Source organism: Gymnoscopelus microlampas, assembly GCF_963454915.1.
Source record: "Gymnoscopelus microlampas genome assembly, chromosome: 17".
Lineage (NCBI taxonomy): Eukaryota > Metazoa > Chordata > Actinopteri > Myctophiformes > Myctophidae > Gymnoscopelus > Gymnoscopelus microlampas.
In genome coordinates, this window is record NC_139954.1 from 30,202,139 (window position 1) to 30,224,730 (window position 22,592).

Here is a 22,592-nt window from a genome sequence, read left to right on the forward strand (position 1 = left end):
GTTCTCTTTTTTTTGTTTTAAGTGGTGAACATGGCTAGGTGCATTCTACCAAAAATCATTTTGGAGTTTTGAGTGCCTGGAGGAACTATGGTCGCCTGGCCGTCGAAACCTGAAGACATAGGGAGGAGTTAGTGACAGTATAAGATTTGGGGTAGGCAGAAAGCCATGGGGTTCAATGAAGAGGTTACATGCCTGTGTGTATAAAGTTGTTTGAAAGTGTATGATTACATCATGTATGAGTGAGAGAGAAGATTGAATGGGTATGCCTGGTGAGTGAATGTATAATAGAGCTACTGATACAAACCAACTTCTGAAGATTCACTGTAGTACTGAACGAAAACTATTTTTGGGAGATATGTAAAAGTTACAAGGGGGGACAAAAATTAAGAGAAGATGAGTGACAGGTCTAATAAAATAGTGTATTATTACTGTGAGTGACTAATAAAAATGTAGAGCCACATATGAGCAACGTTTGATCTTCATAAGGAGACAATAATGCATATTATTGTTTGTGAGGGGTTTGCCCTGCAATAATCTGCATCCACAAATGTTGTGCCAATTGTAGTATTTTCGCACAAGTGTGACAATATAGATGAAAGGAAGTAGAAAGGTCCATAATTATGTTAGGAGACTGCATACTATAGGAGGACAGTTATCAAATACATAGAGATAAGTGCAGTTGAGTAAGAGGGAAACACATATTGGTTCTTATCTATAGTAATGAAAAATAGTGAGTTGAACATAGTAATTGTATTCTGAGTCTGATGTCTTAAAGTGATCACAAGGAGTAGCTTGTTGGACGGAGGGTATTTTGATGTGGACTGAAACAATCACTGGCTTTTAAGTGTGACTGTGAGTTTAAGTAAGGACGTGGAGGCGACGGCTGACACGCCCTCCCTGAGACTCACAGCGGATCGTGGGGCAGGAGAGGACGCTCTCGTGCCCACATGGTCTGAGCACAGATCTGCTGGTAGCTAATTAATGCTGCGGGGGACTAGTCCAGTCTAAGTTGGCCCCCACCCCCAGGGGTGGTTGCTTTAGCCAAGGAATCATGAACCAAGGTTGAGCATAGGGTTAAAGCTGACAGAACAATTCTGCCCCACAGCCTGAAATCACACGTCCTACCCTGATTCTAAATGAGCTTGTTGTTTGACATCAGTGAGTTTGTAGTTTTAGTGCCGACTTTTAGAGTAACGTATGGTAATTTGTATTGGAGTAACTTATCACCCCTATATTCCCGTCCTTAACATATGCAGTCTACATAGACTAAACAATATTGCCAAATGAGATGCGTTGTGGACTGACAATTGTTTGTGGTCTGTGTATGAACCTTTAATAGTGACAATATAGTTTATTAATGCTTTTCAACATTGATTCAAAACTATATGAACAAAAAACACTATTATTATTGGGTTTCTGGCCATGCACAGTGCACCTACAAGGGTCTACTATAACTATCAAATATATAGTTCAATATTATTTGAATACTTGATCGATATTAGTGATGGGAGCCAAGCCAATGAGAGCTCCTTCCCCCACAACGACACCTGTGTTGATAGTACAACAGAATAACCCCCTATTCCAAGGGATTTCCACAATTTCCAAACGGTGGAATAAGCTGGCCTGGATTAGACAAGCCATGGCAGCAATATGGCTCTTTTGATCCAGAGGTTATTAGAATGATGTAAGTTATTGTAGGCACGTACAAAGCAGGACAGAAAACAGGCAAGAAAGGTGATGTTTTAGACTTGTTTTTTAAGGAAGGTCAGAAGTTGACTAGGTTATTCAAAGAGCGTCAGGATAAAATTATAGCTGCAACATTGTCCACAGCTAAGCTTAGGGAACCGGACTGCAGGAGTGAGGCTGGAACGACAGCCTGACTCTTCTAAGCAAATGCCAGTGACCATTAAGGATCAGCAACTTCATTATGAGCCAATCAATCAATCAATCAAGCTGTTGTCACATCTGGAGACAATGTAACAGAGGAGAGGGGAGGCCACAGCCCTCCCACAGATTGGGGTGTCATTACCCCTTGGACCTGGACAATTACAACTGCACTCAAAGCCCCTCTATGTCGCTCTCCCCTCACCCCGTGGACATACAGTACATCTTTCCTCTTCCTTTTTCTCTTTTACAGCTTTATCTTAACTTTACTCTATCTTTTCTTGTGAGACGGGGTTTTCCGTTCATGAAGACAGATGTCCGTCAGAGACCCTGATGAAGACAAAGATCGTTTGCTAGTGCGTTTTAATATAGGCGATTTTTAGTGTTTTGACGCGCATGGTAAATGGCGATTTGTATGTCCTTCTGTTTTTATAGATTGTCATTTTTAGTTATCTTTTGAGACCTGTGTAGCCTATTTGTGTTACAGTTTTTGTTTGCCGAGGGGGGTCTGGATGATCCTAACACATTTGTTCTTTTTCTACATGAGGAGTAGCAGGTTTTTATTGTTTGTGTTTTGGTACTAATGTCTAGTTAGTTCTTTGATGCCTTTTAATTTGTGTTACTTTAGGTTCTATGGTTTTCGTGTCCCCACGTTTATGGAGGACCTTTAGGGCCCTCCATAGGGGGGATATGTAGTATATTAGAACTAAGCATAAAGGCCTAATAAACATAGTCCATTGATTACTCTGGTCAAACTTAAAGCTGACTAGCTGGTTTGGGAGACATTCCGGATTAGCTATGGACACCCTACACCCTTTCATGGGGGATAAAAGCCCAGGTCCAGATGTCCAGTATCTCCTGGGGTCATCTGCCTTTAGTGACCACTATATTGTTCTAACCAACTCTCACAATAGGCTCTCACACACACCCAACTCCTTAATCTAGCACATCCACATTTACACACATAGTCTAACACATACACCTACGTGCACACTGAAGTACATCCGTGCATGCACACACACACATATAGGATACACACTGTTTTGGTATCTGGTTCAGAGCACACACACCACATGCACAAACCTATAGGAACAGCATGCATGTGCATACACACCAACTATAAATATCAATGCTGTGTTTTACTCTGTCTCTTTTCCTGCTGAAAGCTGCCATGTCCTGATCTCTGTAACCATGTAAGTAATTATCTTCTCTCCTTAATAAAATCAACTGAGGAGAAGGAATGCCATGACTCCTTAATTCTCCTTAAACAATGGCAAATAGCCTCACAGATTAATGCATTTTACTACAGTAATTAAAAGGAGGGAGGAAAGATAGGAAGCCTAAAGCTTGCGTCAGTGATGGAACAGTGAAACTTACATTTTAACTCAGTTACAACATCAACATTGTCACAAAAACGTTGCATACATTTATGTTGAAGAGTTGAAAACTAAGTTATTAAAATGTAAGTTATTAACTAATGTTCCCAAGCAGTCCTGATTTACTTTGCAATGATCCAATCTCATGCATTGTAATTTTGGCAATGGCAAATTAATGTTGGCAATTGCATCATTAATTGCCATTGCAATGGCAAATTAATGATGTAACCATGCCATTAGACAGAAGGGGATGGCATCCTTGTATGGACTAACATGCAAGGATGCACTAAATAATTAATACAAGTTTTCGACCCGTTTTAAACTTCAAAAGTACGGTTTTGTATGAGAACCAACCACTAATGGTGGTTGTCAGCAAAATGTTAATGTAGGCTGCAGTAAATCTTTGGGAGGGAGATAACGCTGGGAATACATTTTCTCTGGAGTGGAATGCATTATTAAAACAAAAATTTTCAATCCACTTCATTAAAGGTGAACATTTCAAATATTTTAGTTCCATGCATGACTTTAGTTAAAGATTTAACCAGTGCTTCAGGCCTGATTAAGTTTCCCTCCTAGTAACTGTTTCAACAGTAGGTGGCACCAATAACCTTCTAATCAATGTATCTATTATGTTGCATGCTAAATTGCCACACTGTTCCTGCTGATGTCTTGATGGAAGGTTACCAGCACAATATAATAATGCAACAACACTCAGGCTCACACCGCAAGAAAAATGTATGTGGCACAAATGCACCAGATTCAGACAACTTTATTGATCTCAAAAAGGCAAAATCATTTGCAGCTTACACCTAACTGTCCGTACCATTAAGCATTCTAATATTCCACAAAATGTTACACACAGGTATGCACACAAAACATATTATACGCACACTCACAAATGCACGCACGTTCGCAAACACACACAAAACAAAACAAAATCAGGTTCAACCCCCGCTACAATCAATGTCAGACTTGCATCCTGTGAGAGTGCCCTCTAGGAAGTCAGAGATCTTCATTGCTAAACTCCTCTGTGTAAATGTGAATATAAAAATGGAAATTGACTGTCAATCTTCACTCCTTGATCTTAGATAAAGCTGTGATTTCTTAGCTGGGCTATTTTCTTAGCAGACGAATCTGCTAGTTGTAATTTCGTTCACTCCGAGTTTGTGTGGTGACACCAGGCTACAGTTTTCATCCTGGAGCTGTTCCGTCACTGTGGTACATATTCACCAATGCATTCACCTCTAGTCACTGCACACTCTACAAAAGACATTCTATGCTTGTCCCCACCCCCCTCTCTCGTTTTTTCACCCAGCCTTGCACACACTTTCTGTCACCTCCTGAATCTCAATGTATGTCTCACACTCACATCTCACTCCATTTGTAAATCCTCATCTTTGGCTTCTATATACATACATGCAATCAGGGTCATAGTCATAGTAGTAGAGTGTCCCCTACCATCAATTTGCCAAAGACACACACTTCACACAACATTAGGTTTGTACAGTACAGTACATTACATGTCAAGTCATTGTGTTCAGTTCATTATATATCTTATCTTGTGTAGTATTTATTGAGAAGCAGTTCACCAGAAGTCATCATCCACAGCCTCATGCGAGTAGACAGCAATGCTGGGGAAACACAGGACAGTTGATTAGTCGAAGTCTATGGCCAACATGAATGTGAGAAATAATTATCATCACTCAATCAACAAGCCATCAGATATTATTAACACTAGCTACATTACAGAATGCCAAGGGCTGCAGGACCAAGACACACTTTGCAAAACAAGCTGATAACCCTGCCAGTATTCCTCCTGCTACATCTATAATACTAAATCAATAAAACTTTATTACTGGGCTTTATAACTAGAAGGGAGAGAAAAGTTATTCTTCATTCAAAGGTGAGATCACACACAAAATTACATGACCTTGTAAAAAAAGGAAAATAGTTTGTTGGAAGACTCAATTCAATTATGAACTCAAGACGCAATTATGAAGTGTCTGCAAGTTGATTTTCCTGTTGTACTGAAATTATGAATCCAATGGCTTCACAAAAAAAAAATTAAACACACCATGGTATACTTTGGAAAATGGCCAGCAGCAACATCAAGTATACTATACAGTACATCATTATCAATGGGCTAAAAACAGCGGGTTCACATGACGGGTATTCGCAAGTGTACCCGGCATTCGCAAGTGTCTCCCCATCCAAAGTCAAAATAATTTAGTTACCTGTCATCTTTCTCCTCAGACAAACTCTTGAAATCTGGGCTCATGTGTTGTGGCTCCTCTTGTCCGGGGCTCTGACACACACACACACACACACACACACACACACACACACACATTTTTAAACTCCAATCTTTGCTTCTGGAGGTCCCTGGAACAAAATATTTTGATGAGGGTCCGCAGCCAAATACATATCATTTTGGGGGTCCTTGGCATGAAAAAGTTTGAAAACCACTGATATAGCAACATAAGTTTTTCAGAAAACTGTTAGGATTTAGAATAACATTTTTAGAATCTTCATGGGTTAATGCACAGAGGCTGCAGGTCGAAGCCCCAAGTGCAGGTGTAAGTGACTCACCTGTGCATGCTGCTTCTCTCTGGCCTCCAGGACCAGCTTCATGTACTTCTCCAGAGGATCTCCCCCTGAGGACTTCTGCCCGCCAGTCTCCTCATCTTTCTTGTCCTCCTCCTCTTCATGTCGTCCTCTCTCTTTCGCTTCCTCTTCCACTCCCAGTCCACACTGCACCACTTCTTCAAAAGCCTGGTCAGATGTACATGGTGTTAACGCTCAATCAACATAGATAAGAGGCGGCCATTTTGTGGGAACTTGGTGTTTGGATGATCATTACCGTCTCTTTCTCCAGTCTCTCCAGTTCTCTTAGTTCCCACTCCTTAGCCTCCTCTATCTCCCTCTGGCGACGATCCTGGCGTTCCCGTCTCTCCCTCTCCCACCTCAGCTCTTCATCTTCCTCATCTTCTTGAGGAGCAGAAGGTTCACCTGGACGTTGTTGGCCTTCCACAACTGCGACACACAGCAACTTCAGTTTAGTTAAACTATAGCAGTGTGGTTCTCTGAGCTGCAATATATTCTACACCTGCCACCATGAGACTGTGATGTGGATGTGTTGCATGAGAGACTATGGTATGCATGGATGTATTGCATGAGAGACTGTGGTGTGGATTTATTTCATGAGGTATGTAAGGATGTATTGCATGAGACTGTGGTGAGGATGTATTGCATGAGAGACTGTTATGTATGAATGTATGTATTGCATGAGAGACTGTCATGTATGAATGTATGTATTGCATGAGAGACTGGTACGTATGGATGTATTGCATGAGAGACGGTGGTATGGTTGTACTGCATGAGAGCAGCCGTCCATGTGAAGGGTCAACTAAAGAGAACTAAAGTGACTCACCTCCTCCGTGTTTCTGCGTGTGGATCTGGGTGTCTGGGAGGTCCCGCGGAGCCTGCAGAGGGGCGACAGCGGGCCCATCGGGGGGCTCCTCTGAGAGAGGGATGGCCGTGTCCAGGAGCGGCTCTGGAATGCGGCTGGGCTCTGGAGGGAGACAAACACACAATGAGATCTTTTATGCTCCACCATAATGCGGCTTGGCCAAGAGGACCAGCACAGAATACATAATCAGCTGCCCTCCATTGTGCAGGGCCACTGAGAGGACACTTTGGAGGCCAGTCACAAATTCATAAACCCCCCCCACTATTACAGATTTTGTATTCAATTTCTATTAGTAAAATTCTAAGCTGAAGGAAATCATGGAAATGAATAGCATTTCTAAATGTACTGTAAAGTGTCCAGGTATAATACTGTACGTCAGGGGTGTCAAACTCATTTTACATGCTTTTAGCGTGCTAAGAAGAAAGGCTGTAGTTTCTATTATGTTGGAATAACCATCAATGATGTAATAATTTGTAGGCAGGTTTCTGAACTGTTCTTTCTGAACTCTGCAATTTCCGTCTACTCTGAGTAGACGGAAATTGCGTCATCTTTTATTGAGCAAGGACCATTATATGAGGATATATATACTGAAAATAGGCGAATTGCTCATTTAAGTACAGACAACAAATTACCCAGCATGGTATGGAGACAGCGGACTGCCATACCGATTCAAAATAGCCGATCTCACAGTTGCGGTGCATTGTGAGCTTATAGATCTGCTATTTTCAAAAGTGCGCATCACATATATTTTATACATTTATTGTGAAATGGGACAATCTGCATAACTTTCTACTTTTGGTACTTTAATTTCTTTTCTTTTAATTAATTTTGATGCCAATACTTTCGTACTCAAATTTAGAATTTTCATTTTGTTGTAGGTGTTGCACTACACCACAGCAATCTCCAAATCTCCGCATTGAAACGGTGAGACTCCCGCGTTCTCGGCTGATACTAACAATAAGCCTCTCCAAAGGAATTCAAATAGTATAGAGAACAATACACATACTGCATACCAGGGGTGTCAAAGTCATTTTGCATCACTGTTTGTTCTTTTTCAAGCTTCTCTCATGTGTCACAGTCTCTGCTAAAATCATCAAAGTGGAGTCCACACACTTGATCATGCTTCCAGGTAAAGGTCCAGTACACCATGTTTTTGTGTGTATGGTTAATGTTTTTGAAGCTTACCCATAGAAACCGTGGTGTTGTTTTGCACTCAGCATATCTCTAAAGCATTAATATGTTTTTTTGTCTCAAAATTGTGGTTTTCAGATCACCACTCACTGAAAACTGGTGTGATGTAGTGCAAGCAGGCACGGTGCAACGGCACGCTAAACTAATCGTCATCAAAGACATGCATACACACCTGGTATGCATCCCCAAACATACGTCTTTCCCCATACAAAGTCAGCCTTTGATTGGACAACACACCAGCGTGAGACTGCCAGACTAACAGGAAGTAAACAAAGCTACCTGTGCATGTGAAACAGTGCTGTTTTTGAGCACTGCGTGTGTGTGCTCATGCGCACATGTGGGACCGCGACACATGACATGTGTTGACATGACATGAATATTTCCTCTATGATAGAGAAGAGAGGACACAAAACCTTTATGGGGATGCTTGATCGCTCACTGGAATGTGTGTGCGTGTTTCACTGTGTAGTTTTATGACAACACTAAACCTCAATGATGCGCAATTAAAAGCGAATATACGCAATTGCCAATGTATCAACGTATATGACAGTATATGACAGCAATGTGGACTACCTGGCAGGGTCTCTGTGAGATCTTGAAGGCTTATCTTCTCAGGCTGTGGTGAGGACTCTGTGCTGGAGGAGACACGCTGAACCTTTTGTGGGCTGAAAGGGACAATGACGCACAGATAAGGGTTTTTAGCATAGTCTGTCCCTCCGTAATGACTAATACTGTCCTGTCCTCATTAATGCCATGCCAGGTGTTACCTGCGCTGGTCTCGTGCTGTGCTCTTGAGCTGGGGGCTGCGAGGTGGGCTGAGGTCAGCGGAGGAGTCCCCTGAGGATACCACCCCCCCACGGGGGGCAGGAGAGGGGTGTCTCTCAGGCGACAAGTCCGGGAATGGCACAGGAGAAACGGCAACTAATGGGGGCAAAGGGTTTACAATTTGGTTTAATATGCACCGCTCCTAGAATATAAACAAGATTCAAACACCTGAAGTGACAGGATATGGGTTTACTGTGTCAAATTCAGAGAGGGGCGCCAGGTGGCTGACAGACTGAAACACTTTTACAGTTATATTCCCCACAGTTTAAAGTGGGATTGGCATATCACTTGGAGTGATTTGACAGGATAAAATAAAACTGCTTCTGCAGTACCTTCTATGAGTTCCGTTTGAAGCTGCTTACTGGAGAGCGAGCGCGGGGTGGAGGAGAGGCGGCGGGAAGGAGAGGAGCCGTCCTCGCGAGGGCATCCATCTGCTCTGAAACGGGGCTCGGCAGACGACGGTGAACCTGAGATCTGCTGCTGCTCTGCAAAGAAGGTTACTTTCTGCTGGGGGGCTGGGCAGGAGGTTACAGTGTACAGGTGTTGGGGAGAGAGTGGCCTTGAAGAGACCTGAGGTCTCTGGGGCGAGCGAGGGCGGGTGCGATGGGAGAATGGTATGGGATGCACTTGCTGTGGGGAGTGGGGTCTCATGGAATGCAGTGCCCTCTGCTGGTAATTCCTATACACCTCCTCCAGGTTATCTGATTCCCTCTCCAACTCGCGAATCCGGGATTTGGCTCCAGCCAGCCACTCAGAGTCAGAGTCCGGAGAGTCAGTCCGGGCGGGGTGGCTCCTGCGCCATCTCATGGGCCCACCTGCTGCTTCACACACACCATCATCATCATCATGACCCACCCTGCCCTTCAGCAGAGCCCTGTCCACATAGATGTCAGGGGGAAGCAATTTGTCTGCACTAAGCTCCAGTATAGAACGGTCCACAAGAGAGGGCTTTGGGTTACGCAGCACTTCACGTTCAAGAGCTGCAGTCATCACATCATGAGACGGCACACCAAAGATGGGGAAAGAAGGAGAAAAGGAAATGGAAAGAAGAAAAAAAAAGAGACTATGAGATCTAATACAAAAAGACCAACCACCAAGGAAGAGCAAGAATAAGAAAAACGGGGAATTTGTAAACTTTCAAAGAACTCCATAAAGTACATCTAACATATCATGGCTTCCTCTCCTTGTTTGGTAGATGTTGTGCCTGATGTACTCAAGGGATTGAATTGATTTCATTTTAATAGGAAGAATAATATCAAGAGAGAGGAAGCCAGTTCATAAAAGATGTTCTGCATTATTGTGTAGGGAAATACACACAATTATAAAGAGGAACCAACGGTGTTCAAGGTGACTAACTATGTTGAACAATGGAGAGCATGCATGCACACTCAGTACCTTGTTGAGTCTGGGAAAGCTGCATTTTAGTTTCCTGTGCATGGGTATTCATCCACTGGGCCCTTTCCTCACACTCAATGAGCTGAGCCTTCAACTGGGCACAACGTTCTACCTACATAAGACACAAGGCAAGACATCATTATACCCCCCATAAACACTACAACTCTGAACACAGAGTTTTGCTCTCTGGCAATCCAGATGAAAGGCCAAGTTGCAATTAAATAAGCAGTTCTCTCCAGGTCAATATGGAGCTATTTGGGAAAGTGAACCATTGTTTACCACACTCGGTAATAAGGCAGTGGTGTCACTGACCTCACTCTGGAACTGTGCTTGCAGCACCTGTCTCTGGTTGTCAAACTCCTCCTCATCCAGCCTCCGGGCATTCTGCAGCCTCCGGAGCTCCGTCTGTAACGCCAGCTGCTCGACAGACGGCTTGCCCAAATCTGAGAGGGATGTGAAACTTGAAAGTCAGACAGAATCTGAAGGCGCTAGCTATTAAAGTCTCAACTTATGTTCAAATTAGACACTTGTATTGCAAGTATTCAGTGCAAAAACGGATTAATAATTATACCAAAAGTGAGAATGTTTTGACTTCATCATTGTGTTAGGCTCCAGAAAACATTTCTCTGGCTATTTCACTGGCAGCATTCTGAAGTGTTGCGTTGGCTTGAGATGAGAGCAAATGGCACACTGTCATTACAGAAAAGAGATCCACTGATCCCGATGATCTATCATTTTACAGGAAGAAGATTGTGTGCCTCAGTGATATAGCGGGAGAGCAAGTTAAAACATTTGTACTCTGCCAGGGGTAGAGAGAGCCCGCTATTCCTCCTTACTGTGCCTCTTTCTCTCTTCCATGCCATTCTTAACACCAATTATTCCACCATTTATCTTCAGAGAGCTGTTTGCAAAGCTACAAACAGCATGAAGGCCCCTCATTGACAGAAGGGTCACATCTAAAAATGTTCGACCACTGGGCCAGAAGCAGTTGTACAGATAACAAAACTTGAGATCTTCACACTACAGTACATCTGTTAGTTCACACTGTCTCACATACACACCCACTGAAAGCATCAAAGTAAGTAGATTTCATTAGACTTTAGACTTAGAGGTTATATGGTTAAATTAAGTACCTTTCAAAAATAAACATCCCTTATCACAAGGGAGGCAATAAGGGATTATTAATAACAATAGCTTTGTATGACATCTGAATGTGCAGGGTGATAGCAATATAATGTATGCGTCTCCATGGAGGTGCTTGGGATGAGTGGTCGCTCCTCACCTCCACGGAAGAGCCGATTCTCCTCCTGTACCTCCTCCAGTTGCTTCTTCAACAGCCGCAGCTGCCCCTGCAATTCTACCTTCTCTCTCTTCAGGCTGGGGTAGTCCTTCATGGTCTCCAGTCTGTCTCTCAGAAGCTCCTTCTGCTGACTAAGAAGAGAAGCCTGCTGCTGTGATGTGTCCAGCTCAATCTAAGGAGAACAGACGCAAGACAAGAAACGGTCTAAATGGATTACAAGTGTATTCACCTATACTAGATTAGTTTAAGTGCATTATATATAATTATTATAGAATTACCCAATACTAAATAAACATTTTCCCATGTGTAAAATATGCAACAGATTCTCAGAATGTGTATGTTATATTTACCTGCAGCCTTCGCAGCTCCGAACAGGCTTTGTTGTGCTCCTCTATTTTGGCATTAACTGCTGCTGACTCCTTTTGTATTCGAGCAGTTTCCACTGAAACAGAAACATCACTTAAATATGACACTATAACTGAGTGGTAAGCAGTAAAGAAGTTCTTATTTAGATAAAGAATACATACAGTACCATTGTTTATAGTCTCATTTTCTGTGAGCTTTTGTGTCCTCTTGACAAATCCCTCATCCAACTCACGCTGATACCTAATGATTGCAAAAGAAGAATACAGCAAGAGAAAGCCTATACATTTAGACTAACATGATATAACTTAAACACTAACCTATACCCGAATCCACAGAGCGCTGCCCTGTAGGTGGCGCAACCATTGCTGCTGTGTTAGACTCAGTCAGCTGCTGCTGGGTGTCATTCAGCTGCAGACAGTCATTGACTGCTCACATTACTCTTTTACCTGCCATTTACTAACTTTTACTAACACTAACTTTACAAAGATGTACAGAAAATCGGGACGAACCACCTATGTCAGGTGCCAGTAGTTTATGGCTGCTCTGCTAACGTCAACAGACGGACAGAACCGCAGCAGAAGCTGACTGACACCGCAGCAATGACTGCGCAACATACAGTGCAGCGCTCCGTGGATTTGTGTATAGGCCGAGGTGTCTCTACACTAAAGCCATGTGTTTTTGCTGTTCAATGCGTTTACCTTCTTGACCATGACCACCAAATTGCAATATACTGTTTATCAAGTTAGACAGCTAATACATTAAGTTTCATGGCCTTGTGCGTTGTTGATATATCACAGCATCGTTGTAGACAGAGTTGACAATGAACATCAAAGACAGTCAAATGAACCTGAGCCTCATTACAATAGCTTTGAACTGAGCTAAATTACTACAATAATCCATGTATCCATGTAACTTGTATAGCATTGTGGGTGTAAGGCCAGATTACTGCTTGGCCAAATAAAATGCAATGCTGGAAGCTGATGGTTACCATCAGCCTGCTATGTGCTATAAAAATAACGACTGTAGGTTTGCTTAATTGAATAAGTGATTAATCTATTGGAATGAGCAATCAAAGAGCAACTGATGACATGACCTCATTCCAAAAGCAATAAACAATGCTGCTTTAGGGACCAACACATTCTTGAAGTATCATCACTGGATCTTGTATTAGTCACATTCTAAAGAACTGCATCAGCACTACACCGGTTGAACCAAACACCTGCTCCATAGATAAATGTATTCTTCATTACATCGTGTAAATAGGACTTGAACAACAATCTTACACCATGGCCAAACTCCACAGTGACATCTTCTGGTTAGCATGAGGACAGACTCAATGTGAGCTACATGACACATGATGATATATTCTTTAATTAAAATACCTGGAAAGTTCATTCTTTAGATTTTGGTCATAAGTGTCCTCCAAAGTCTTCACAGTCAGTTCTCTCCTCCGAAGTAATTCTTCCGTGGTCTTAATCTTCTCCTTATGAATTTGGCATGTCCTATAATCATACACTATGTGAGTAACACACTCTACTTGCCAGGTTAGTTAATGTGGAACACATTATTGTCTTTTGTTTAGTATAGTCAAAGGTATGAAATTGCTCTTACTTTTCAAAACTTTCCATCCTCATTTTCAGCTCATTTTCTCTGTTTCGCACCGTTTCAATTTCTTTCAATAGCTCTTGTCTCTGCATATAGATGCCCTTTTCTTCAATCTGTGACAGAGAGAAATCCAACAGTCATAATTATTGGAATGGTGATGATGTTACACAGACACTGTGATCTTCTATAGGTTTTGGATGAAGAGAAGTTTCTTGGTATAAAATTCTACCTCCTGTTGTTTTTGTAACCGCTCAATGGCATTTTTCTCCCTTTTGATCAATGCCTCTGCTTTCATCTCATACGTCCTCTCCATGTCTCGTCTCAGCTGCTCAAATTCTTTTCGCGATTTTGCTTTTTCTTCCATCTTCACTGTGGCTATTTCAACATCTTTAAAGTGTTGCATCTTGAGAACGAACCAGAGACAATGTAAAACAAAACATAAATAACTCATAAGAAAGGATATGGTAGTTTATGGATTGCGGCTTTTTGTTTTTAACTAGACATACCTTTGTGTTAATTTCTGCATGCATCTGCGCATCAATATCTTTTCTATATCCAGCTAGTTTAGATTCATATGAGACCCATTGGTCTCCCCTGGAATGCAGACTGTCGTATTCCTGGTCAATCATTTTCATCTTCTCCACTGTGAATAGACAAATACCATTATGCACTGCATCTTATGGCCAACATTCAAATACATTTGAAAGATATTATAGGTCACAATACGTATGATAGGCATGCATGAAGACTTTGAGTGGGGGTGTTTTCTCATACCAAGAGACCCTCTGTAAGTTGGTGAGGTGGTGGTCTGCGTGTCAGCATCACAGCACACCCCATGGGTGTAATATCCTGTTAGTTCTGTTAGAAGGCTTATCAGAAAACCTGGAGGACATGGGAATATCTTAGAGATCAGGCTTATGTGCCTTATAGCCTTAAAAAATAAATAAAGATATCTATATACGTATAGATAGATAGATAGATAGATAGATAGATAGATAGATAGATAGATAGATAGATAGAAATAAATAAAAAAGGAAACAACACCGTGCATAGCATACCTTTTCTATCTTTTTGTTTGTTTACAGTCTGTAAAAACAACAATAAAAAAACTGTAATTATCAAAACGTATTTCAATACAAGAATCTATATTCTGAATTATTGTATTACCAATTACCAGAGATCTGTAGAGTGTTGATTCTGGACTTATTTTCATGAGCTGAAGAAGGTCTCCTGTTGTGAAAACCTGCCAAACAAAACCGTTTGGGGTCTTCATTTGAAGGTTTGAAAGTGCAACTGCATTCTGTAGGTATTGCTATTAACTGAATTCTGGGAGTCTAAATATACTCCATTGGACAATTGTGTGGACTTTTGGGCTCACCTTGTCCTTGCTAAGGCCACTTTCAGGGTAGAATACAGACAGGGTGTACTCATACCCAGATGTTCGTAGATGATCAGCCACAAGACTGTTACAGGCGGAGACCAACAGACAGTCTGATTTCAAAGACACTAGTCTGGGAACTGTGTCTCCTCTACTCACATGTGGATGCTTTAACTCCTGGATCAGCTGATTACGAAGCTGTGTCTAAAATTGGAACAAAGTCAAGGAGGTGATTGGAACAGGTTGGTGGCTATACTAGGTCTTCAACAGGAAAGAAGACCAAATATTTGTGTGATAGGATGTTTTTTTTTACGTTAACCACTTGAATCCTAGCATCCCTATTCTGAGGGGAACATTAGCTGAAAATAGCAGATCTACAAGATCACAGCGCCTCGCAGCGTGAGCTTGTTGATCGGTTATTTTTGGCAAAGAGGTTTGGTGTAGGGGGGAAAAGGAGCAGCAAATCAAGTACCAAATTGTTAAATGTCTGAAATGAACAAAAAACATTAATGTACACAACACTGATGATAGTCCATGAAGCTAAATATGAAATCTATTAAAAGGTTTAATCTGCAACACAATTGTAAATAATGTAGTGGGCGGCCATAGCTGAGTGGTTAGTGAGTCCGCCTAAGGAGCCAGAGGCCCTGGTTGCGGCTCCTGTTGTATAAGGAGCCAGAGGCCCTGGTTGCGGCAGGCTCGATTCCCGGCCAGGACAGCATATGTGTCGTTGAAATGAAATTTGTCCCTGAGCAAGACTCTTAACCCCAAATTGCTCACAGGTTCTCATTGGAAACAAGACCGCAAGGACTTTCATGAACGACCTGTTAAAAGGAATTATCCTTATCCCTGCATGCTTCATCTCTCTCTCAGCTAAGGGGTCCTTGGCCTGAAAAAACTTGAAGACCCCTGGGCTAAGATGTACAACAGCAGTATATTTCCACGATAGCCTACTTACTTTTAGTGTATCAAGCACTCCTCTATTCTTGAATGTTTGGTAAAGTCTCTTCCGCAGCTCGTCTGGGGATAGTGCCTCTTCCCTGGCAGCAGACATGATAGTCAAGTTCTATGTGTTGATAGGTCCAAAAACAACAGTGTGTAACGTTAGGAGAACAATTAGTTTTCCATCATAAATGAAGAGGCCGTCATTTCCCTACTTAGATGGGCATTACTCCATTAGTGTGCCACAAAACATAATAGAAATTGGACAAACTATATGACTTTGCTTCAGTCTCTACTCCCCAGCATAGCAACCATCAGCGTCCTTTCTGTTTTTAAATCCAACTGACACTATTTACACTTTCGGGCAGGCACACTCTTATGACGTCATTAGATTACCCCCCCAACGATGTCGTCATCTACCTGCGACTTCCCCTTCACTCCACGAAAAGGGATTTGACAGGTAAACAAATGTCTGTTTCAGTGTTTTATCAACATTAATGGTGACTAGAGTCGGTTGTATTCAATTCCCTTATAGACTGCATTGATATAATCGTTCTGCAATGTTATCATGGTTTGTTTCTGATGGTATACTCCCTGTAAACATGCGCATGACGATAATAGCGCATCAGCTGTTGAAAACCTAGCTGGGTTGGCTTTTTCTTCGTTTTGACGATGATCACGACTGTCTTTTCTTTGAATTAATTTCAGGGCAGTTACTTGTTACTGGAAGGAAAATGTCTGGAAGTTTTTATTTCGTAATGGTTGGGCATCATGACAATCCTGTCTTTGAAATGGAGTTCCTGCCACCGGGAAAGGCTGAATCAAAGGTATGTTGATTGATTGATTGATGTACTTTATTTAGTAAGACATGAGAATGTTGCGTTTTTAACACGTACCCTGCTGTCAGTGGTGTAAAGTAACTAAGTACATTGACTCAACTCAAGTACTGTACTTAAGTACAATTTTGAGGTATATATATTTTTTTACTTTACTGGAGTATTTCCAGTTTTCAGTACTTTAACTTATTCCACTACATCTCGGAGGCAAATATTGTACTTTACTCCACTAAAATGATTAGAGAACTTTAGTTACTAGTTACTTTGTTGATTAAAAAAAACAATTATCACATTTTTATTGATTTTCACATAAAATCAAATAAGCAAAATACAAAACCAGCATAATTGAACTCAGTATCCCCCACCCACCCTTCTCCCTGTTCCCACCATTCATCCCCCCATCCCTTCCCACCCCGCCCTCCTTCCACCATTCTATTATTATTATTATATCACACAACACATCCACTGCATCATCGAGTCAGCAGGTCTTTCAGATCCGATATCAGGTTTGTCCACAGTGAAATTGTGCTCTTTTGAGCATTAGTTTGTAGATTTTTACTATTATTACAAAACACATTAACCAGTTCAGCCTTATATACATTTTGGCGATTTGAAAATAGCTGATCTTCAAGCTCGCGTTGTGGGCTTGTAGATCTGCTATTTTCAAATTATTCTTATACAATTTGAAAAGTTGTGAAATGGGACATTCTGCATAATGAGTATGTTCTACTTTTGGTACTTTAAGTAGCCTACATTTTGATACCAAAATGTTATTTCTACATTGCAGTATTGATACTTTTACTTAAGTACATGTGAGTACTTCTTTCATCACTGTGTACTGTATTGCTGCCAAATTGAGCCTAGGCAATTGGTCCGAAATGTCGGTGACATTATTTGTTTGTTAACAGGATGACCATCGTCACCTGAACCAGTTCATTGCACACGCAGCCTTGGATTTGGTGGATGAAAACATGTGGTTATCCAACAACATGTACTTGAAAACTGTGGACAAGTTCAATGAATGGTTTGTTTCTGCCTTCGTCACTGCTGGACATATCCTTTCAATATTCCCTTTGCTGTCTTTTATGGAATGCACAGGTTAGGTTAGTACCATTGACTTGCTAGTGATGCTGTTCATTAGTGATCTGCTAGTCTCGCGTAGCCAGACAACTATTCCACAATCTCTGAATGCTATATAGAGTCTGGAACTACAACTCCCAAAATCCGAGAGAGGAAACTGGCACTTCCATTCACGAAAATATATTTTAAAATATCTTTACACTTTACTTTTTAATTTCCATTTCTGCTAAGCAGCAAGCTATGTATACTTAGATGATTTGTATTTATATTAGGATAAATTTGCGCGACTGTAAAGACGAAACGGAAATGGAGAGGAGGCTCCACATCCGGTTTATATTCTAATCATGATCAGAGCTTCCGAGTCCCAGACTGTATGCCGGAAACATTTGAAAATTGTGGGAGGCAACAGTCTGGTAACGCGAGACTAGTGATCTACTAATATACAGAAAACAATAAATAATAATGTAATGAAAACAGAGACCGCAAACAATAAATCTCCTCTTGCTATAGTGTGTGTTCATTAACAGGGCTGCCCCTCTCTCCAGCTTATGACAGACAACTCCTGAACAGAAAATACATTTTCAGGTCAGGATACCAATTTCATAAAGGATACAGGATAAAAAACTGAAATTGGAAGTGATGAAACAAAACCAAAGCAATATCGACTCGGACCGCTGGCCACTTAGGCTCCAAAGCCTGACAGCGTGTCGAGGGTCGAATCCCTTTCCCAACGACCTTTGCTGCGTGTCACTCCCCGTCTCTCTCTCACCATTTCCTGTCTACATACTGTACACTGTACACTATCAATAAAGGCAAAAAATTAAATCTTTAAAAAACAAAGCAATATCACTTACAGCACCTTTCAGTAATAGAAGCTAACTACTAGGGGAAAACATTTTTATGTGTACAGTATGTGTGCAGTAGATGTACAAGCAATATTTCTTATTTGCATTCAACTTTAAGGACTTGGTGGCATTTTTTCCCTTAACCGTATGTTCTACATATGAGACTTATTATGCTGCATGACGTACGACAAGAAGACGGAATAAAAAACTTCTTTAATGATGTGTATGATTTATACATAAAGGTAAGTTGACCCTCTTTGTCTGCCAAAATAACTTTTCCAAGTTTAGGTGAGATTCAAGTATATTCATGTAAAAAATCTCCTTTTTCCCCAGTTTGCCATGAATCCATTCTACGAAATCAATGCTCCAATACGTTCAACAGCATTTGATAGAAAAGTCCAATTTCTGGGCAAGAAGCATCTCCTGAGTTGATCACGACTGATGTATTGAACTGATTTACACTCATTATACTATTGTGTACTGTACATTCTGACAGCAATGTTACAGACATGTCATTGCTTTTTTACTTTGTGATGTAAGACTTCTTAAGTCGTGGAAATATATTCATAATTTAGAAGTGGGTTATCTGATCAGCTTTGCCTGATACTTTGTGTAATATAGCTTAACACAATAACATCTGTATATCTGCATTTCTTAAATGAGCCTGACAAGCCTGTATTTCTTGTGAGTTCTACATTGCTGAATATTTGCCATGCATTTTGTTACAACTGTTGTTCAGTCTTGTGGTATGCATAACTACCCAATGATCTACCATCTACCCCATACCAACATGATTGTCCCTCTAGTTACAAATGCAATGATTTGACAACACAGCAATATTCTACAATGTGAACTTGTTTTTTTTTGTGTGTTGAGAGAAGCATTGGGTTTTTATTGTATGTTTTTACATAATACATTGATTACAAATGAATGTGGACAAACATGAAACTAAATTGAGATTTCACAAATACTAAATCAATGTGAAACATGAGTTGATAGTCTCAAGTGTTTCAGATATGAACAGAAAATCAAGTTTTACTCAATCTCATCAGCATTTTGTCATACTTAAAATATGCCCCTGTCTAATGTAATTCCAAGATTAAAAGTGTGAGGTAAAAACAAAATACAAAAGTTTACAAAAATGTAATTACACAATACACCATGCATGTTATATTTGCTTTAATGCTTATTGATGGGATCTTATCCCTCAGTGCTTCCAGCACAAAACCATAACCCATTCAAGGACAAAAGGTGCAATAATCATGAAAACCCTTCATCTGTTACATAAAGTAGTAACTCTAGATAGATTTCAGAAATAGTTATTTGATTATAAATTATTCTCAGTTGTGCACTTAGGTTATAAATATGAATCCATTACATAGACCATGAATGGAAGTCTAAAAATTCTGACACTCGCGCTGCAGGGTTGTACATCTAAATTGATCCTAATAAGTCATACAGTATAAAACGCCTTTCAAAATTAAAAAAAGGAACATCTTACAATGTGATAAAGGAAGTGAAACTTGGCAAACACGGCGTTGGCATCTTGTATAATGGCAAATTCGTACAGTTCATGTACTGTAGCTCCCTTGTGACATCTTGAGTCCAGGGGTTGACACACATGTGATTCTTTAATCAGGAACTCTTTCACAACCCTGACCTCCAAACTGCAGCAGATTAAAGTTTCTGTACTGTATTTGGGTTATGATTACTAGTGTTTTACTTTTTATTTATTTTCTTCTTGTCTCCTACTCCAGTGGACAATTTCATCTACTAGCATGACAAATCTGTGAAAGTACAACAAACCATGAAACCAGTAGCATAATTAGATTAAATAAGATTTTCTTAGTATATAGCAGTTAGGCCTAGAGCCTCATCACACACGCATAAGAAGAACAGCTTGACGTGAATCGGTGAATGTCAACCCCTGGATGTTATGAACAACAGGTGGCCGAGGTGCGAGGCTTTCTGTGTAGGTTGACCGTGTCTGTAGGGATGAGGTGGTCCGTCCGCTCCTCCATTGCCAACACCCTCCTCACTGCCTCCTCAAAGGCAACTGCCACATTTGTGGCATCCTTGGCGCTGGTCTCGTAATACGGGTGGTTGCCGTTCTCCTGACACCACTGCCGAGCGTCCTCGGCAGTCACCTGCCTCTCCGTCACGTCCAGCTTGTTCCCCAGCACCACGAACGGGAACGTCTCCGGCTCCTTGACGTCTGCATAATAGATGAACTCCTTCTTCCAGTTGACCAAGTTGAGAAAGCTCTGGCTGTCGTCGACGCTGAAGGTGAGCAGGCAGCAGTCAGAGCCGCGGTAGAAGGGAGTCCTCAGGCTGCGGAAGCGCTCCTGGCCAGCCGTGTCCCAGATTTGTAGGGTGACCATGTGGCCGTCCACTTCCAGGTCTTTGTTGAGGAACTCCACGCCGATAGTGTGGAAAAGGTGCGTGTCAAACTTGTTGGTGACGTAGCGGTTCATGAGTGAGCTCTTCCCCACGCCTCCGTCACCCAGGAGAATGACTTTCAGCAGGGATGTTTTTGCTGCCATGATCGATGATGACGTCCACTAAACACTCCCTTTTGTAGTGAATTACCTGATGGGAAGATGGAACATTTATGTAGGTTTTTATGTTGATGACCATAGAAGCAAAAAAAAAAAAGAGAATGTGCAATAATCTAGTAATATTGAGGGGATAAGGGAGCATGAGTACCAATTCATAAGAGGATAAACACTGGTGACCAGTGTGTGTGTGTGTGTGTGTGTGTGTGTCTCTCAGTCTACAGTATGTGACTCACCCGTGCTTGGTTTCAGTCTCCCCCTCCACTCCGTCCGGGTCATGTGCTGTAAAAACCTGGCCTTGGTCACATGCACCACTGGTTCATATTGGTCGGTGCATTGTATATTGTAACGTTCAATCAGCTGTAATAAAAGTAACGAGGAAAGGGATGTTTACTGGACTGGTGGTGACCATTAAACTAGTAGAGAGTGGGACAGAAGGCCTATTGGCTTCCCATCGTCCTAACATTTATATCTCTTTTTCAATCAAATATCTAACATTTCATCTAATCGGAGTCCCGTGGTTTTTGAGTTGAAACGCACATTTACCAAAAATACACAACTAACTAACTAACTAACTAACTAACTAACTGTAAACTGAACCATCAGTTGGCCGTAATAAGTGCCCGCTATAGCATTGTATGTGTTATGTCTAATAACACTTATAAAATTCACCAAGCTAATGTTAGTGTTAGCCAGGGGCTTTATACTTACCAGAAAGGTGTCGTACCTGGCTGCGCAGTTCAGTTATGTGTGTCGCCAATAATTCAATCACAAACTCAGTAAATAATCTATACTTATGTTTGACAGACACTTTGTCTTTCCTAAATTACCGGCAGGTCGCTCAGTGAACTTTAAAGACTCGTACCTGGCTGCTAACGTAAATTAGCTGCTGCTAGCCTAGCTAACTGTCGTTAGCTGCATACACAGCTTCCTAATATGGATCATGTGATCAGTGTTGCCAGGTTTTGCGAGAGAAACAAGCAACCAGGTCTATGAAAACGAGCCCAAATGAAGCTAGCCCTTCGTTATTTAAACATAATACAAGCCCAAATAAGCAACTAAACTTTAGAAAAAAGCCCCAAAAACCACAGCCCGCAACTACCAATATTTACAAGCGAGTAAGCGACTTTACAGAAAAACAAGCCCAAAGTCTCTTATAATAAGCGGACATGGCAACACTGCACGTGATCTTCTGCAGCTGGGCAAACACAAACATGCAGTGGAAAGTAATGGCAGAACAAGAGAGATTGTTTACAGAAACGCCCGCATAAATCCCCATATGGGCTATCTAAAATGTTATCTGATACGTATATTAGCCATAATTTGATGCGTTTACTTACAATTAGGCAGGTTTCATGCAGCATATGATTATTATGGCATGGTTTTTCTGCAATACAGCCCGAGTCCGTCCACCTGGAACACGTATCTGCATTTCACTCACTGTACGCCTTCTTCCACTAGAGGGCAGTATGTATTAACTAACTTGACTGAAGCCTCTCTAGAGCAGTCAGTGTTTCTCAAACTTTTTATTTTCAAGGACCCCCA

At 41.3% G+C, this 22,592-nt stretch overlaps 3 protein-coding genes across 6 annotated transcripts; 1 reads left to right on the forward strand and 2 right to left on the reverse strand.

Annotated features, from left to right (window-relative positions):
* Window positions 1-4,013: 4,013 nt before the first annotated feature.
* Window positions 4,014-16,068, reverse strand: ofd1 (OFD1 centriole and centriolar satellite protein). 4 transcript variants are annotated; one of them, XM_084084355.1, is made up of 22 exons: window positions 15,748-16,068; window positions 14,790-14,993; window positions 14,586-14,654; window positions 14,470-14,497; window positions 14,186-14,293; window positions 13,918-14,054; window positions 13,641-13,814; window positions 13,418-13,524; window positions 13,189-13,308; window positions 11,973-12,046; window positions 11,791-11,882; window positions 11,423-11,612; window positions 10,453-10,583; window positions 10,141-10,252; window positions 9,078-9,563; window positions 8,688-8,841; window positions 8,494-8,585; window positions 6,691-6,831; window positions 6,121-6,293; window positions 5,850-6,032; window positions 5,495-5,565; window positions 4,014-4,891 (listed from the first exon to the last, which is right to left on the reverse strand). In XM_084084355.1, exons 1-22 carry the CDS (start codon window positions 15,841-15,843, stop codon window positions 4,846-4,848), a joined length of 2,988 nt encoding a protein of 995 aa, XP_083940481.1. In that variant the 5' UTR covers window positions 15,844-16,068; the 3' UTR covers window positions 4,014-4,845. The 4 variants fall into 4 exon arrangements, with proteins under 4 accessions (XP_083940481.1, XP_083940480.1, XP_083940479.1 ...); XM_084084354.1 differs by having other exon boundaries at window positions 9,078-9,566; XM_084084353.1 differs by having other exon boundaries at window positions 9,108-9,725.
* A 70-nt stretch (window positions 16,069-16,138) lies between these two features.
* On the forward strand, window positions 16,139-19,483 carry trappc2 (trafficking protein particle complex subunit 2). The gene is made up of 5 exons (XM_084084883.1): window positions 16,139-16,191; window positions 16,440-16,558; window positions 17,476-17,618; window positions 18,647-18,734; window positions 18,826-19,483. Exons 2-5 carry the CDS (start codon window positions 16,466-16,468, stop codon window positions 18,922-18,924), a joined length of 423 nt encoding a protein of 140 aa, XP_083941009.1. The 5' UTR covers window positions 16,139-16,191; window positions 16,440-16,465; the 3' UTR covers window positions 18,925-19,483.
* A 173-nt stretch (window positions 19,484-19,656) lies between these two features.
* On the reverse strand, window positions 19,657-21,407 carry rab9a (RAB9A, member RAS oncogene family). The gene is made up of 2 exons (XM_084084882.1): window positions 21,284-21,407; window positions 19,657-21,081 (listed from the first exon to the last, which is right to left on the reverse strand). Exon 2 carries the CDS (start codon window positions 21,033-21,035, stop codon window positions 20,427-20,429), a length of 609 nt encoding a protein of 202 aa, XP_083941008.1. The 5' UTR covers window positions 21,036-21,081; window positions 21,284-21,407; the 3' UTR covers window positions 19,657-20,426.
* Between the last annotated feature and the right edge of the window lie 1,185 nt (window positions 21,408-22,592).

What these genes read in the sequence shown, in the direction of transcription:
- trappc2 (XM_084084883.1), top strand. Translation starts at nt 16,466, where the DNA reads ATGTCTGGAAGTTTTTATTTCGTAATGGTTGGGCATCATGACAATCCT. An exon ending in TCTGCCTTCGTCACTGCTGG is followed by an intron (nt 17,619 to 18,646) that starts ACATATCCTTTC and finishes ACCGTATGTTCT; the next exon opens with ACATATGAGACTTATTATGC. An exon ending in TGTATGATTTATACATAAAG is followed by an intron (nt 18,735 to 18,825) that starts GTAAGTTGACCC and finishes CTTTTTCCCCAG; the next exon opens with TTTGCCATGAATCCATTCTA.
- rab9a (XM_084084882.1), bottom strand. Translation starts at nt 21,035, where the DNA reads ATGGCAGCAAAAACATCCCTGCTGAAAGTCATTCTCCTGGGTGACGGA.
- ofd1 (XM_084084352.1), bottom strand. Translation starts at nt 15,843, where the DNA reads ATGTCTGCTGCCAGGGAAGAGGCACTATCCCCAGACGAGCTGCGGAAG. An exon ending in GAGTGCTTGATACACTAAAA is followed by an intron (nt 14,994 to 15,747) that starts GTAAGTAGGCTA and finishes TTCCAATTTTAG; the next exon opens with ACACAGCTTCGTAATCAGCT. An exon ending in TCAAACGGAACTCATAGAAG is followed by an intron (nt 8,842 to 9,077) that starts GTACTGCAGAAG and finishes TGCCCCCATTAG; the next exon opens with TTGCCGTTTCTCCTGTGCCA.